The 13,253-nt window shown below is 37.4% G+C and overlaps 1 protein-coding gene across 1 annotated transcript; it reads right to left on the bottom strand.

Moving 5' to 3' along the window:
• Positions 1 to 3,393: 3,393 nt before the first annotated feature.
• gpbar1 (G protein-coupled bile acid receptor 1) lies at positions 3,394 to 8,017 on the bottom strand. Its single transcript, XM_005812221.3, has 2 exons — positions 7,870 to 8,017; positions 3,394 to 5,386 (listed from the first exon to the last, which is right to left on the bottom strand). The coding sequence occupies exon 2, from the start codon at positions 5,357 to 5,359 to the stop codon at positions 4,322 to 4,324; it is 1,038 nt and encodes a 345-aa protein (XP_005812278.2). The 5' UTR covers positions 5,360 to 5,386; positions 7,870 to 8,017; the 3' UTR covers positions 3,394 to 4,321.
• Positions 8,018 to 13,253: the final 5,236 nt, after the last annotated feature.

The following is a 13,253-nucleotide window of genomic DNA, read 5'->3' as shown; positions in this document are numbered from 1 at the left end:
GCTGACTCTGTTTTCTTTCTTTCCCTCATGCACACATATATAGAACACACTCATCACTTAAAGAGACACTGCACCATTTAGCCCAGGAATCTCATCCGATTGCCCCCTCCTCGTCTCCCTGTTCTCCTCTGTCTTCCTGAAACATACAATATAATCCAAAGGAATAACCTGAACATATGATGTAGCTGAGTAATAAAAGCATCCCTGGACTGCTGGGCTTCTTATTTCTCCAAAAGTTGACGTCTTAGTTGCTTTTTATGTGATTAAAGACTTGTTTTCCTCTTAGTCTGCTTCCAACTGTATGTTTACCTCCAAGCATATGCAGAAAATACAAATTCTGGATCATTAAAAAAGGATTATGCTACCATTATTGCTACCCCGATTTCATTTTAGTATTTTGAACAATCAAGTGGCTAAAGGACATGGTTAAAATTATCAAAAATGGAGGCACAGCATATTGTTTAGAATTTTAGATTAAAAAAGAGAGAGAGAGAGAACACGCACGATAAATTAATATAAAAAGTCCAGGGGCACATTCTGTCCTTAAACGCACCACTTCGTCTCATTAGCCAATCAAAATTAAGAAAACAAATCATTTAAGAAATGATGAAGGCGCGCGCCGACAAATTAAACGAAGAAAAAAAAAGAAGCAATTATTTTGAGTGAAATTGGAAAAATTGACTTCCGACGTTGGCTGCTCTAACTGTTTTGTTGTTTTTCCACACTTTTGTGGAAAGTTTTTTCGCTTAACTCTCTCAGTAAGGGCCGCGGCTGGTAACCACACAGTAGCTAGCTAAGTTGTGGCAGCTAGCGGGAACGGGAACCTGTGACACGAGGGCAGCTGGGACGGCAATACAGGAAGACAAGAGAGGTGAGCTCAACATATTTATTTATTTGATCTGTAGGTGTTCTGCCCATGTTTCGAGCAAAGTTTCACTTTATTTATATTTGGAGAAGATAAATTTGACAATTATCAATAAATAATTTGACAATTTTACCCCATTGAATATCAGCTTAAACTGTAAAGGGGCTTATATTGTTTGATTTTCTCTATTTTTCATTTTGAAGAGTTGAGACAAAAAAAATATTATTCGCTAAAGTGAAATTGTTTCTTCACTGAAGTAGTGAATTCAAACTCAAGGTTGGATATTAACATAGTTTTTGTTCTGCATTATTTTCATTGAATAGATTGTGAATTTATTCTGATATATTTTTAAATATCATCAGTAGAGGTGCTAATAAATGTTCAGACCGCTTTAATTCGGAGGATGTCTATGCATCAGAATTAAATTGTGAGAACTATAAATGTTACAAGTTGATTCAGTTAACTTGTAGCATTTTATCCCTGTAACTGGAACCTGGAAACTCATAGCTTCTTGTCATGCATGCTCTTATTGCCTGGCCAAATCCCCTCTTGTCTTGGAGATTTATTCGCAGCTGCCCATGCATCCATCTTTCCTCCACAGCCTGCATACCAGAATACAGATAAACACTGCTGATGGAAGTAGGAGGAAATGTTTTCAGCAGGGAGAAATGACAGATGGCGAAAATCAAAGCTGTATTTCTACACTGTACAACACTGATGTATGGGTAATAAACACAGATGCATTTATGTGGTGTTTCTATCAAATTTGACGTTAAAGTTCAAGATTTAGATTACGACACAACAGTACTGAGAAAATATACAGAATTTGATATTATTCTGTCGCCAGGTGGAGCATATTTGTCTGGCACAACGCAAGGTTCTTGTGCTATAACATTTTTTTGTTTTAAACAGCCAAATTAATTTCAATTGTAAAAACAGAAGAAAAAAAAAGTTCTTCATATTAATGTGACAGCAGGAGGTTTTTTTCTGTTTCTTCTTGTCTGGTGATTTTATGTGTTTCAAATTATAGCAATGAAAAGAAAATCAAACTAAAGTTAGTTTATTTGGACCAAAAAACAAGAAGAAGCATGTTTTAACTTTACGTCGTGTATTTTTAAACAAAAATCCACTTGATTGCTTTTCATTCGTGACTGTTTGATGAGAAATTTAAAAAAATTGGCAGAACACGTTTGGATCCAATAGGTGGCGCTCTTTCTTTTACACAACTCAGCAGTGTATTCAAAATTAAGACAGAGGAAATAGTCCTTCTAAAATAAAGATTTAGATGGTGAAAATAAGCATTTCTTTAACACTAACCTCTGTTTGGACAGTGATGTCGCCGGGCGATGCACATTTGTTTTTGCCCAATTTTAAGTTTTTTCCCATTGGAAATTTCTCCTTGCTGTTAATTTGTCCTTGTTTATTATTAATTATGACACGAAAAATGTGCAGAAATGCTTTCAAGTAAAATTTAAATGAACTTGATTCCTGCGATAAGGATATTTCTTGCATAATTTTAAGGTGACGCACAAATATTTTAGGCTAAATGAAGAAACATCTGATAAAACGACATGAAGATTTCTATGATGCAAAAGGAAAAGTATTTGCAAGACCCCTCTGTTGCTCTGCCTTAGATGACCTGGTGCTCTTCTTCTTTTTCGTCTTCCAAGTTATCTTTGCTTTACCATCACCACCCGGAGGCAATTTGAAGACTTTAAAAGACATCTGAATCCCTTTTTTCTCTGAGATTATAGTGAACGGTAATAGGAAATGGACAGTCCTACAGGGCATTTTCTGTTTTTACTGCTCTATATTGTGAAAGGGAATCTTATCTTCATCTCAAATCACGAGTGCATCTAAAAGGTGGGGTCAGGGGGCCTTGGTAACTTCTGCTCAACTAGAAAGGAAACAATTATCCAAGTTGAATGCTAATAAAAGGTTATTTATTCATTTAGTGGGGAATTAATAATTGAAACAAAACAAAATGAAGTAATCCAGAATGAACTGGAGCTACTCTCATAACCATGTTGTAGGTCACTGCAGGCATATGGTAAGTCATAGTTGAAGACCTTTATAAATTTCTGAAAGTTATTAACAGTAGCGATTCCCTTACCTTTAGTAGATAGATTATATTTAGCTAAGCTCTTGGAAAAGTAAATACATTCAGTTGTGTTTTTAAAACAGATTTTCTACTAGAGGAGAAAAAAATCAATATAATATTTACATGCGTAGTGAATGGGATTTGGCGCCCCTCTGTGGCGTGAATACTGTAAGAACGGTCAATGCTCACAACGGGTGGCTGATGCCATAGTCTGTATTACTTGTAGTTTATTTTGCACTATTTTAGTGTTTTAATGGAGTTAGAGCTTCAACAAATGACGAGAAATGTCAGAAGCAAAAAATAGCATATTACATTTTAAAATTGATTTCTAGCTATTTTTATTTTACATTTATAGATTAAAAAAATAAGATAACTAAATAATAAAAATTAAATAAATACATGCAAATTCAAATCGATTGGACTGAATTATACAGTTTTTTAAAGACACTGTTGATGGTTTGAGAAACATTGATGTGGAAAAAAAAGAGAAAATTCACAGATTTCCTAATAACGTAGTTGAAAACTATTCACATGTCCATCTTTCTAGATCAGTAAATAACATATCAATATTTTCTAGTGATATATCATTTTTACTGGGCTTTGTGGGGTGTGTGAGCACATATTTGGTTGTGCTCTCAGTGGCAGAAAGAGGCACTTGCCCAGGGTGGCATTCATCCGGAAGGAGTGGTGGAAGGCTAGCCTTTCACCACCCTCTCCATTTTAGCAGATTTTTAGCAATTTAGCCAAACATGGCTTTGAACAAAGCTAATAAATATAAAGCCAGTACTAAAATGGAATTTCAGTGTTTTCATGCAGGTTCTTTATTATGTCACAAATAAAATATAGTTTGTTTTTTTTCTCCATTTTCCAAAAACATACAACTTTCTGTTCAGTAACCTGTGTATGTTTTCTTGTACTAAAGATGTTATGTTATTCTTTGTGTAAAATTTTGGTTAATTTTACCAAATAAACACATTTTGCACTATTTTAGTGTTTTAGTGTGTGCACAACTTGAAAAGCTTTTTCTTTGAACTCTTATACTAGCTTTGTAGTTCACGTTAAGTTTAATTTAGTTCGAGCGAGAATAAAAACGGCAGTGGTTAGCCTCCCTCTGCTCTGACAATGACTATTTTTCTAACATATGACCATGTGACATTTTTCTACTGCAGGTAAAGGAACTACTCGAGATAATAACTTCACTATTTGACATTTAGAAAGACTTTATGATGCATTTGCTATGAAATATTACCTTAATGGTACCGTAATTCAACTCACTGTAAAATAAGCTGCCGCAAACTCTTTCTGATATCAATTCTTGCAGAAAAACTTGATAAATATTAATACACAGCATTATTTCAGATTGCAGTCTCGTCTGAACCCCTTGCCCTCCACCTGTCTCTGAGTTTCTGGAGAAGCTTGAACGCTGGTTCCGTGTACTGCTTGTTGGCCAAACCGAGGACCATCGGCACCACGGCCATGCTTCCGATGCCGATGCAGGACAACACGATGTGAGTGATGGAGTTCTGCTTGGTGTCAATGATGAGGAATGCTATACAGACGTGCATGTAAATAAGGTAGGGAACCCAGCAGGCTAGAAAGGTCAGGGACACCGCCACTAAGCAGCGGGTATACCGCAAATTCAGCCTCTGTTCCTGGTCTGACGCCTGGTTTCCTCGCTCCACTGCTCTATGGAGGCGGCAGATGTCCTTCATCTGGCCTCTTGTGATCCACAGTACACGTCCGGTCATGCCAGCAATGATAAGAATGGCCGGTAAAACAAGGCCATACACCTCTAAGTAGATGAAGGCGTTGGGGAACACCCGCCTGTAGGAGCAGCACAATGTCAGATTTACCGTACAGTTAGAAAGAGGCGGAAACTTTGCGGCGCTTTCACAGCAGTCATTCCAGTCTGGTCCGGACCAGTTACTCCACCCGAAAGCGGGCAGAGACGCAAACAAAAGCGGAGGTGCCCACACTATAAGCAGCGCTAAGGAGAAATGCCGATGCATCCACAAGGTGTTGTAGTGCAGAGGGTCGACGATGCATATGTATTGCTCGTAGTGGACCATCACCAGGTTGGACAAAAACGCCAAGAAGAGGAAATTTGGGAAGATGTGAGCCACCAGGCAGGAGCTGAAACTCAGCTCCCGGTTCAGACCCATCAACGGGATGAAGGGCAGCGCCACGCCTGTGCACATATCGGCCACCAGCAGGCTGAGGAAGAAGTAGTTGGGCGTGTTGTGGAGCTGGCGGTTGCATGAGATGCCCAGGATGATGACCAGGTTGGCCAGGATGATAGAGGTCGACAGTGGCACGGTGATGATGTAGACGAGGTTCTCCATTGAGATCAGAGCGTGGGCCATCACTGGTGAAATCAGCAGTCCTCCTTCCATTTGCACACACGCCAGTAAACAGCTACCCTAGAAACAAAAACAAAGCATAAAAACTAAGCAGTGGGGGACCCAGAAGGTTTATGGCTATACTTGTCTGAGGTCGGATGTTTGCACAAACATTCAAATGCATTGTATGACCTTGTCAGCTATTTCTGCAAGAAGTAAGATGACAGTTTTAGGGTAAGAGGAACAACCGAACGGATGTAATAAGACACAACAGAGGATGCAGCAGAGGAAGCGAGCTGGGGGAGTTTATTGCAAAAATAAAACCAAACAGAAAGAGATCGAATCAGTAATGATGATGCACACGTGCTCAGTAATGTGCCTCAAAAGGTGTGCATGGATATCAAATCATTTAGATTTAAACTCCTAAAATGTCCAACATTTTAGGAGTTTAAATGTCCAACATTAAACTCCTAAAAATGCCAGGTTGTTCTGATATATTAGAGACCCTGATGAATCTGTTCAAATCCAAAGAATAATCTGATATTTATCCGGTAAAACTAAACTAAAAACTAATACTACTTTGATTAATTTTCAGGAATCAGTCATCTTTGGTATTCGCCCACTTTACCTAGCAATAGTTCTCCAGATCTCTGAGATTGTCACGGTTTGTCCTCTGTCATTCCAAAACTTTAATTTCAAACTCCAGGTTAGTGCAGCCAGCATGTTTCCCTGTGGGTGATGTTCTCTTGGCGATCTGCAGAGTTTTGTGTGTCACCTTTTTGGATTTTGTGGCCAAAGAAATTTATCCGAGTTTGGTTCCATCAGACCCATAAGATATTCTCCCACATGGTATTGGGGGATTTTACCCATGTTGGGGTGTGCAGGAAATAACAATAACACAGAGACCTGTTTCTGTCTGCTGCACCTTAAAGTGAGCTGAAAGAGCTTAAAAGTGTGCTTTCTCTTTAAAGTGAACTAGTCGTTAATATTCTTAAAATAGGGCCACTTAAAATAGTTCTTTCTGCAGATCACTGTGCAGCTCAAGAGTCCACTTCAGCTGAGTATTTATGAATTTTCTTATTTATATTCACCACATGTTCTATGTGGTGCCTTTCTATAAAAGAGCTGCAGATTAAACCGATAAAAAGTCACACGCAACAGGGGTCATAGGTCGCCTCAACTATAACAGGACTGACCCTATTTGTTGTCTGTTTTGTAAAGAGGTGAGCGGAGATCAGATGAGGGCGTGTGTTGGGAGCACAAGGCTAATGTCATGCAGCAATTTATAATGAGAAAATTTGATGAATCATAGTATATGATACAGATCCTGGAAAATATATTTTTTAGTGGTTATATTGTTTATGTGCAATGGCGGTCTTTACATGATTGCCTCCCGTTCTTAGAAAGACCTACAACCCCTACCTGCCAAAAACAAACACATTTCTGCAATAAAATTATATATATATTTTTTTTTATTTTTGTTATTTTAAAACTCATTTACAAACAAAAAATGTAATCATTAGTGTGACTTCACATTTCTTGGACCTCTACCCAGAGATTCATTTTACTTTTTAAAATGTTTTTCTCTGAATAGTTTCTCAAAGCTACGTTTTTGTTATGCTTATTTCCATGACAGAATTGTTCACAAAACGTTTTCTAGTTGGTAAATACTCAGCTTCTCCAAATGATTCCAGTCGGTGTTTTATTTGTTTTCCTGAGTTTTTATGCAGCCCCTTCATAAATGGCTCCCTGAATGGAGAGCTGCCTCTGCGGTATCAAAACTACTACTGTTTATGTAGGTTTTTTATGATAAAATAAATAAATAAATGAGATCACGGTAAATAATGTCCAAGTTCTTTCAAGCTTTAAATGTGAACAAACATCCTGTAAATATAAAAATGTGTATGGGTAAAAAACAACAACAAAAACAAAACAACAGAAGCTGCACTAGTTAATTTTTTGCATCTTTCGATCCAGCATTTAGTCTTCTTAAACAACAACTATCAGTTTTAGTGTTAGAACCACTTCAACTTTACTTAGCCCGATAATATTTGTGCTTATGGTACATAATGTTATATCAAACACTAGCAAGCAGTAAGAAATAGAATATCGACAACATCTATAATTTTGATAGTGAAAATAAACAAGCCTGTACATTTCCAGGGTTTGCGTGTAAAAAGTGCATTTTCAAGCAGAACGAGGGGGAGTTTTATGGTATCAAAGTCCTGCTACAGTTTGAGCAAATGGTGTTTTTAAAAGCTCTTTAAAAGATGAACACACAATGCAAATTGGTTTTTAGCCTTTACAAGTTAAGAGCAGTTTTATGCTTTCTAGAAGGTCTTTATAGTCAGGGATGCAGCAGATTATTGACTCTATTTTAAGCTGGATACTTCCTCTGGTATAAAGCATCGTAAGTCAGTTAAATAACATTCTGAATTAAAGTAATCTTTCACCTCATAATATGTAACATGCTGTAGAAAAGCCGCCTTTTTATAAAATGATCATCAGAAGCCTGTGGAAGCTTTTTGAATCAAAAACCAGAAGGAATTCTAAACTTTTGTTACCTTGTGTGATGAATTGTCCAGTCATTTATCATTTATGAGATGAAATCTCAGCTTCCTTTTCTGCTGCATATCATATCCACAGCCAGCAGCGCTAAAGAGAGTCACAGAGCAGCCGACCCCAGCAGCTTTAACAACCCACAGTGCAAGCTTAGACAGAGACAGAACAAGCAGCCAACTCTCTTTCTCACAGTTACTTTAAAGAGGAAGTGTGCTCAGAAGGAGGAGGAGGTAGTGGTCATCCTGAGGCTGTCTTGTCCTAAATGGCGTTTGCTTGCAGTAAGAGGAGTGCCCTCTAACCCTCAGTTATCCAACTAACTTAGATTTTGTACTTTTTCTCATGCATTAAATATAATTTTGCTCATTGTTAGATAATGAATTAGCTGTTATTAACAGCCTCTTTGGGTTTCATTTGATGATTCGATTTGATTCGAAAATAATAAAGAGACAGGGCAGAGAGCTCCAAAGCCAAAACCACTGCTGACCAACACAGCATCTAAAATTTTCCCCCAAAAAAGCCCATCTTGGTGAGCACCAAGACTTTTGAGAAATATTCTGTGTACTGACGAGACTGAAACTAAACATTATGGAAGGCATGCTTCTTGTTACATCTGTTGCAAAACTAATTCCAGAAAGAAAGAAAGAAAAATTTGTAGTGATGATCTGTGGCTGCTTTGGTGCTACAGGATCTGGACGACTAGGAATGGAATCATGAAATTTATTATTTATTGTTTTTTAGCAGTGATACATCTGAGCTGCATGCTGTACATAATTATACATAGACATACTGGAATACTTTGATAGTGATTTTTGGTTTGCATCTCGCTTAATGGACAAGTTCTTAACTTTTTGCTGAACTTCACTTTTCTCAATAAAATGTTGCAACATCCACACAATGTAGGAAAACATAACAGTGAGCTTTAAGAGAGTAGATATAAATTGTTTAACTGAAATACCAAGGTGTAAAAAACAAGTTTCTACAAGTCTAAGAAGCTTGCTACAGCTAACTGAGCAAGCTAGCTCAGCAAGCTAACATGGAAGTCATTGCAAAGCAGAAAATCGTGTTTTTCAAGCAGTTTATTGTTCAAAAGCAAGTGAGATGTTCCAAATAAATACTGTATCTTTAAAAAAAAGTCTGCTGGAAGTGGGAAAGCCTTCTTTTGAAAGATTCAAAAGAAGGCAAGCTAGCATCTACTTAATTTTCCTATTTGCCCTCAGGGTGAACAATGCTTATAAAGACATACATACGTGTATACACCTGAATTCATAACAGCTGTCACAGATGTCTGATATTTAAACAAGAAGTTGGATAGAAGAGCAGTGGAGAGCTGCTTTGCTAGCCAAACACAGGGGCCTCTCCTTACCCTAATAGTTTGGGGCAGACGTAGTCCTGGAAGAGATGAATAAGCTGCGGTCAGATAATGCTTTTAAACAGAAATGTTCCCAAGACTTGGAGCATTTGGAAAAAAGACACAACACAGAGAGGACAAGCTGGACATAAAAGAAAAACAGGAAGAGACAAAGCATTTCCCAGAACTCCAGGCTGTGCGATAATTAATCAAATCCATATTCTGGTTTATTTCTGTGTACAGCAGAAAAATGTAACGGAATAAGGTTAGTTAAGCTTGGTTTCCAAAGAAGATAATTACAATTTTTGAGAATTTTTTTTTTTTTACACTGAAAGTGACTTAAAGCTATAGCCATCGCTGGAGAAAATATATTTACAGAAAAATGAACTTCAGAATATAGTTAAATGTGAACATTTGTAACCAAAGTGGGAACGTTTTTTTTTTTGGGAACAACGTTTTCTATTCAGACTGTGATTTTATGGGCATGGTTAGAAAAACATGTAGGCTGCTTCTACTGAATATTTTTTGAATAAGGTTTTTTTGTGATAAAATAAACAAATAAGCAAATAACGAACCAATCTATCACGAGTGGCTGATGTTGACAATTGGAATTGGAGCATTGGTTGCCGCAGGGGTGGAAATTAGCACCCGCCACTGGCCAAATGCTTTGTACAAGTGTGAAGTGGCATGTAAATTGGAGCAACGCACCCGCCACTGTGGCGGGTTGACAATTTGAACAGAAAAAAAAAGAAAGCTCCACTCAGTTTGAACTTCTGTCCAGTGGAGGACTGATCATCTGGGATTCAGACTAATGCACATAGTGTATATGGGGCTGTCATAATCACACGAAAAGGTAGATGAAATATAATTTTTATCAACTGCGACAGCCCATTGGTTGATTTTATTAATGGACATAGCATTGTGAATTTCAATAGAAAACGTAATGAGTAAGGGAAAGCAAATATAACAGTTAGAGAACAGCTATTGAAACCCTTTAAAAATGTTTAAAAAATCATTAGACACATCTTAACTTAATACTATCTGGGGGAGTTGTAGCCAAAATGTGGAAACGTTCAACATAGGAAATGATTTCAAGAACTTTAGGGTTGTGTAGTTAAGGTTTGCTGTTAGTAATTACTTCAAGTGAACTTATTGCTTTACACCTCTGTTAACGTGTCCATGCTTTGTTATGTTAAATTAGTCTGTATAAGTACATATGTATGGCAAACTTATTGTCAATAAATCGGTTTTCATAGAGTTAAGAATAAATTGTATGTCTGAGTGGCCAGTAAAAACATTTCTCTAACAGCCACAGTGGCTGGTGGAGAAAAAACTTCATTTCCACCCCTGGGTTGCCTCCTCTTTCCCATCCTTAGACATCTTTTAACATATTCATTTAAGCTTAGCTTATACAATCAATATTTTAACAGTCCACACAAAGTAAAAATTGTTACGTTATACATAATATGCAGTTTGGTTAGATTTAAGGTCAAAGCTGAACATTCTTTCAATCCAAATTACTTAGAAAGAAATTCCATCAGAGTAAAATTGACATTAAAAAGATTTAAGTTTTTTTAAGTTTTGTATTAAAAACAAAACCCATAACCAAAGTTAGGAGTATTAGTAAAATGAGATTTACTTTTTCTTTAATCTCTGAGAATCTTGTTGTAGGGGATGACATCTTTAAAATAGTCCATTTAAAATATGGTAGCTTCAGTTAGAAATAAAAAAAAAGTTATTATTTCTGCAGGATACATATTTACAATATAAGAAAATCCTCCCAGAAATTGTTCAGGAGACAGAAAATCCACTTTTTCCCATGGAAAGAGACACCGGACCCATGAGATTTTGCTCAGTTTTTTCTCCGAATACTGCAGCCTTATGAAATGTTATTGGAGAAGTGCTTTTCTAAACAAATGCTCATTTAATCAATAAATGCATCTTGCTCTCTGACAGCGTAAACAGAGACGAGACAAGACAGCAAGTGAAAACTAATGTCCAAACGCTGTGTTGTGACAGTGGAGGGAAATACCCTACTGTGAGCGTAAACTTCATCTGACAGGTATCATTTTTCCCCCCAGTGTCCTGTTGCGACTCTGCTGAGTGTAGCGCAAACACATGTGACGATGCATTTATTCATGTAAAACACACATCTTGTTTATGCTAGCAGATGTATGCCTCAAAAAGGGGAAGCTGTACAGCCTTTCTGGGTCAGTTACCTTTGCACTTTTGGCTTTGTACAATGGCACAAGGAAAAAGCACTTGTGCACAGGATAATCACTGACGGTTTCCTCTTTAACTGAACTGACAAGCGGAAGGGAAGAGCATGAGGACAGAAATAAGGCTGACACTAGGCATCTCAGGTTTGGTAAACAACATCTAGGAGGCTTTCTGGAGTAAAGCATGCACCAATGTGTATCAGTGATACACTGACCCCAACCCCATTTGGTTGACTTTAATCCAACTCTAGTTTGTTTGCCTAGAAAGTCCTGTTTGTTTGGGGAGGTGTGAATGTGCAATCAAAAAGAGAACTCTCTTCTGCCTACAAATCTCGGTCTTGGTTTGATTGAGGTGAACTCTTGTGCAGCTCGAATCCATATGTGAATGCCAACCGAACTGGAGAGCGCTCCAAAAATAGGAAGCAGACTATAGCACAGGGCATTTTGGGTAAATAGAACCAAAACAAATGTGCAAGTCTAGTGCTAGCAGGAGAAATGTTGCTCTCAGTGTCTTCTTTAGAAGCTTTTGTGTTGTTTCTTTGAGTGTTTCTTAGTGCAGCGCCACCACAGGTGAGGAGTGGAACAGTCTCTTCAAAGGGTTTGGATTGCTTGACAGTGCAGTGTGAAATTCAGCTGGAAATGCAACAAATATCACAATTTTGGTCCCTACTAGTGTCTAAATGCTCTAACTTATGTGTGGCCGACTAATTCACTGCTTGGTAATCAATTCAACAGTAGAAACTAATAAAGAAGTTGGTGAGTGTATATCATCCTTTTTAGCAGGAAACAAAACAAACAGTATTTTCTGGACACAGTTTAAGGTTGTTACTGCGTCATCATGAACAACATCCTTTTTTTCTCAGCCTAGGTCTCACTCAAAGAAGCCTTCTTCCGGGAATATTATGTTTATATAAACAAAGATTCCCCAACGGATCTTAATTATGTAAGGATGGAAAGAAACCCCATGCTGCTTAAAGCCTCAAATGTTGAACACTACCTAAACACGAGTCCAGATGATTGATGTTTTTTTTTAATGAAGTTCTCCAGTAAGTGCCAAACAGTACTTCAGTTACTACAACAAGTTAGAATATTACAACAGCAATAAAACTGATTTTTATACAAGAAACAACTGAGTCTGTTGAGAGGATCGACAGGCCTTTTGTTTCATTTTTACAAATGAAACAAAAACCTTGTAAGATAGGAAACTTTCAATACCAGAATGAGACGGACCATGTCACTGACCACCGACCCATTGTGAATGTCCCAACATCTTCATAGGCTTAGCTTCAAAATCGTGCCAATGCTTCACTTATCCCACAGTTCTCTTGTTCTTTTTCTCTCGCCCAACTTTTCATTGATTTGGTTGGACACAGTTCTCCATTTTTTGTGACATGATTACCTGGTCATAGCATAACATTTTTTTTTGTTAAAAATCCTTTTTATTGGTTATTGATAAAAGACAAATAGTAAGAGAAACTGAATTGTGGGTTTTTATATCTTCAAATATGTAACACTGAAAGAAAATAAAAATCACTTACTGTAGCTGCTCCTGCTTTTTGCAGATAAGATACTTGACAGGCCCATTGCTGGCCTCGATGTGGTCTCAGTTACTGAGAGCCGTCCGAGTTTTTCAGATCAGTTCAATCTAAAAGTTAAGTTTACTTGCCAAAGGAGACAGAAGTGGGATTTATAGAATGACATTAGAAACCTCCTAACCTGATGTCCTGAGTACTGAAAGCACATGGTGCTGCGTTTCTATTGAATTATAAAGAGCTAAATGCATTATGTGAGCTTTTTCAAACTCATTGTCTGACTCAGT

Source organism: Xiphophorus maculatus, chromosome 24 (assembly GCF_002775205.1).
Source record: "Xiphophorus maculatus strain JP 163 A chromosome 24, X_maculatus-5.0-male, whole genome shotgun sequence".
Taxonomy (NCBI): Eukaryota; Metazoa; Chordata; class Actinopteri; order Cyprinodontiformes; family Poeciliidae; genus Xiphophorus; species Xiphophorus maculatus.
The sequence above is the reverse complement of the archived record's forward strand: the minus strand, read 5'-3'. Positions and strand labels throughout refer to the sequence as shown.